The sequence below is a fragment of the Parasteatoda tepidariorum genome, chromosome 3 (genome assembly GCF_043381705.1).
Source record: "Parasteatoda tepidariorum isolate YZ-2023 chromosome 3, CAS_Ptep_4.0, whole genome shotgun sequence".
Lineage (NCBI taxonomy): Eukaryota > Metazoa > Arthropoda > Arachnida > Araneae > Theridiidae > Parasteatoda > Parasteatoda tepidariorum.
In genome coordinates, this window is record NC_092206.1 from 57,124,622 (window position 1) to 57,129,584 (window position 4,963).

Here is a 4,963-nt window from a genome sequence, read left to right on the forward strand (position 1 = left end):
CTTGTTCTTTCATTGTGCTAATATTTATACAAAGTATTATTTAATTGAAATGCTTGTGTTGGCCAGTAAGTAGTTAGCTCAGGCCTATAGTATTGCAGGTGTCTGAAGTTTTTTTTTTCTTGTAATTTTCTGGGTGATCCGTTAACTTATTAAAAAAAGTTCAACCTGATTATTTTAATCCTGTATTCTTGTTACATAAACAGTTACAAAAACTTGTGAATAGTAGTTTATGTTTGGTAGGATTGGTTGGGAGCATAGTTAGAACCAGTTCCTTTATGGTATCTAAATAATTTTTTTTCCCTACGACCTTGAAACTATTGCAGTTTATGCATTTATTAAACACCTGTTTTATAATGTAGAGGAGCTTGTGCCAGAACTTAGAATAAATTAGTCCTTATAGTTTATGTATCAAGATCCTTTCCCAGGTATGTATGGTCAAAAACTGCATTTTGTAGTTCTTGTATTCATTGGTGAATGAATAGCCTTAGTTTTAAGGCACTATGCCATGAGTTGACCATTTTAGTTTTGAGTATACTTTGCGATGATACATGTACGAATTTCAAATGCGCGTTATTAAATTTCGATTTGCACTTTTATAAGTGAGTGTTATAAAAGCCTCAATAAATCTGATATTATATAGCAGGGGTGGGCAAGCTCCTTGATAGTCAAGCCATTTTTCAAAACTTGGAATTTTCGCGAGCCGCAATTAAATACGTATTTAAAAGGTATTAATTTTTTTTTTTTACATAAATTATATTTATTGACAAGTACAAGATATTTGTATTGAATTTAAATATTGGACATAATTCTTTAAAATTTAGTGCATAATTGGTGACAGCACTTCTCCTTAATTCTTTAAGATGGTGTTTAGTTAATACTGATCGGTATTAGGATTTCATAAATTTTAAAGAATAAAATGATTCACATAAACTACGTTGTCCCTAATATTGAAATAAATAGACAAATAGTTTGAAATAAATAGTTTTCAAAATTCAGTAATTGACCCCGACTTATAGAGAACAAGAAAGCTCTACAATTAAAATGTAATTCTAATTCTCCCGATGCTTTTTGTCTCATAATTGTTTTGGAAAGGGAAAACTCACCTTGAATTAAACAACGTTGTCTTTCATATTTGTTCTCAGTAATTTAAAAGACATTTTGAAACACATACGGAACGATAATAATTAAAAAAATATAATAGCACAAATATGAAAAGGGAACTGGTACATTTATCGAGAGCCACAATAATCCTTCAAAGAGCCGCAGGTTGGCCACCCCTGTCATATAGTTTATTAACAAATCAAGTAGGCATTGGTTTTAGTTACTTATCGACTTTTTTCTCAACTCAATTTTCTCTTAAGATTTAACTTTTACAACAGACCTTTCATTGATTATATACCCTAGGAAGAAATTGGTACTGCAGTCTTAATATCAAAAGAATTAAGGATCTGAGTTGAGTAAAGTTGAAATCCATTTGGGTTTTGATGTGTGAGAAGTGGATTATTTAGGCAAAAAATAATTTACCAATTTAAAAAAATTTTTAATGGTCCTATATTGGCCAAGTCATTTATATTTCTCAGTTAACGTTGCAAACTAAGATGACTGATTAATGAAGAACAGGGCTGATAGTGCTCCGGAAAAAGTCCGGATTTTTTGCTAGCAGTGATCCGGAGATCGAAGGTCCAGAGGTTTCAAAAGTTTATCACAGTTTATTTTATTTGTTTGTAAGGGAGAGCCAGAGAGATACTTTATAAGCTTATATTAATTTTTTATCAGTAACATAATTGTAAATTTTAGTTACTTCTTCAGGTCATCATAGTTATGTGTAAATGGTATGGGTATGTGTAAAATTTTAAATATATTTTGAGTAACTAGTAGAAAAAAAATCTTGTTCAAATTCTTTTAAATTTAAACCGTATTTTTTTTTTAACTCAAGAAATTTTCTGGAATTTTGACTTGGACTCACAACAATCACCCCTTTAAGGGGGTTCGGTACCTCCTATGTTGACAATGTTAAAATGGCATATTTCGATGTACCTTTTTAAAAAAAGTATCGTAGTTAGAGCTTTGAAATTTTTTTTGTGTATGTAATAGATATTCTAGATTATACTGAAGTGAACTTTTTTTAATTTAGTGAATTAAAAGAAATTNTAACTTTCATTATTTTTTCTTCTAGATAAAATTAATTATTTTTTAACTCAAAATCCTTCAGTTTAATGAAATAAAATTGAGGAAAATAAGTTCATTTTTCTTTATTTATACTGATTCATTTTTATTTATATTTGTCTATATGTGAAAGCCTGAACTGTTTTGAAAGTTTTTATGTAATGAGTTGATCCCAATTAGAGGGAATGGTATATAACCTGGGATTAAGGTAGTTTTTTTTAAAAAAAAAAATTTATTATTAACTTCTAAAATATTTTCTTGAAATTTTTTTTTACTTAAGAAATGTAAATAATGCTAAACCCCTATCATTTTTTATTTTAACTTTGATAATTTTTTTTTGATAAAATTAATTTTTAACTTTGCACCATTGTTCTCTAAGAATAATATACTTTCATTTTAAAGCATAAAATAAGTAAAGTGATCTGAACAGCATTTCATAAACATTTTAATTCAGTATAATGAATTATTCATTCAGAGAAGCTTATCAATCAGAAAAACAATCTTATAGAATTAAATTACAATTAAGTTACTGTAAAATGGTCTTAGCAACAGTATAATGCAGTAGCTGCAGACAATTTGCGAATATTTTTTTTCACCGCGTTTGATGGCTTTGCATCAAATTTGTCTTTTTTCTCATTTTGGAATACTAAAAAACAATTTATTTGGCGTGTTTAACGTATAACTATTGCACATGGTACAATGAAACACTTGTAGTTTTTGCTTGGAGCCATTTTTCAGAATTTATACTCCGCGCAGCATATGCTTTCACCGTTTCACAACATGATGGGAGTCGTGGTTGTACTATACTGTGACGTCATCAGAGCGGATGGGAAACCTAGCAGCGATTTAGGGGACTGGGCTAATCGAGCTATTTTAACTCTTAATAACTATTTATCGCAGCGGTCTGAAATTGGTGTCTATCTTTATAAAATGGCATGATGTTTCATCTTAAAACATTAAAAAAAACAATGCCAGAAGTTTTTTTTTTAAAACCGTCAATTGTCAAAAACTTGAACCCTACCTAATTATATTTTTTAAGTGCTTATTTTTTGTTGAATAAGTTTGCTGCGCACCCTAGTAGTTTATCAAAAACCAAATTTCTAAAAAAATCCTAATCAAAATTTATACTATATATTGATTAAAGGAAATCTTAAATAAATAATAAAGAAAAAAATTTATACATTACAGATGAGATCATTTGGCAATAATCAAAAGATATGAAGTTATAATATATTTCATTCAGGGTGCATAGCGTTTTTAAAAAGTGCTTTTTTGATTAAAATTTTTTTAAAAGCCCTTAAAGGTGCATTTTTTATTCAGGGTTTGTAAAACGTGCTTACTTTTCTATCTTTAAAAAGAGATTTTTTCTTTGTCGTTCTAAATAAAAGAAATGCATGATTTTTACAATTTTCTCTGCAATATTTATCAGAAACTAGTTATTTTATCATGATTATGTGATGTTCGTAAAAAATTTTTTGAACTTTATTGATTTTATGTTCATAAATTAAGAAATTTAGATAGAAAAAAATTTATTACTGCACAGATCCTAACAGTTTTTTTTGTTTTTTGGAAAGTGATAAAAAATTGTTTTTGAGTGCTTAAAAGGAGCTCATTTCTTGTTGAAAAATCTGCCTACGCGCCCTGTTATATAATAAATATATATAATGGAACCTCAATCGTAAATTGAAACTTCAGTTATTCATGTCAGATAATTTTAAAATTTTATTGGCCTGAAATATTATATAACAGTAAACATGCATTTTATAAAATATGGATTTCTTCTTTTTCATGCTGGCAGCTATGAATTATGCTAACAAATTAAAATAGAGGAAACTTTTTTTTTTTTTAACCACAATAAAGGTTGTGAGCAAACTTTGCCAATTTTATGAATTATAAAGAAATGAGACATAACATTGGAAAGAAAACCTATTTATTTGCTTTGAATCATTTGTACTTTTTTTTCACACGTAATAAAATCTGGTTTTTGTGTCCTCTTAAAAGTTTCCTTAAAATTCTCTAACCCACCATTGAAAGCTTTGCAAGGGTTAGAGGAGCATAATGATTCGTGTATGTGGCATCATCAGGCGAAGTTGACTCTTGGATCATACTTGACCTTCTGTTTACAAATGATTCTTTCATCATCCGGATGTCGAAAGATATACTTTCAAGAGAAAACTCAATTGGCAATGTTTTTTTCCAGCTTCAACCGGGGTTCTTGGAGGAATTCCGCCATTTCGATATAAATGATCGAAGTTTTTCAATTGTAACATCTGAAATGAAAGAATGGTGTTACCTTTACAAGTGAAATGAAAATTTACACTGTTAGAAAAATAACATCAAAACAAGAATTTTAATAAAAAGTTACTAAAATAGTAGCCTTTTGCTCTATTACTAATTTTCCTGCAAAAAATTAGATATTTCATTTAAAGTCTTCAGAAGAAAACAAATAAAAACAAGTTTTCTATTTCTCATGATTCCAAAGAAACTTTTTAAAAAGCAAATATGAAGAGAAAAAAATAACTAATGATAATTTTTTGTATGTAACAAATGCACAGAAAATTTATAATTCTGCTTTTTTTCATACTAAGGTGTATTAGTTCTCCATGTCTGCTGTATTCTAAAGGAAACAGTAGAAAAATACTGCTTTATAATTGTAAATTTATTAAGGATTAACATTTTATTCAAGTTTTCAATGTTAATTTATATACCGGAAATTTTGTGTTGTTAAAACATTTGTTTCACTTCTGATATTTATTTCAAATACTAAAATAATTCAATATCATTGTACCCAAGTAAG

The 4,963-nt window shown here is 28.2% G+C and overlaps 1 protein-coding gene across 1 annotated transcript in view; it reads right to left on the bottom strand.

Annotated features, from left to right (window-relative positions):
• Positions 1 to 4,079: 4,079 nt before the first annotated feature.
• LOC107457373 (Smg5 nonsense mediated mRNA decay factor) overlaps positions 4,080 to 4,963 on the bottom strand; it is a gene marked incomplete in the record, with an annotated part of 39,727 nt that continues 38,843 nt past the window's right edge. Inside the window, 1 exon segment of the mRNA XM_043051549.2 lies at positions 4,080 to 4,436. Coding sequence (XP_042907483.1) covers positions 4,369 to 4,436 — 68 coding nt within the window.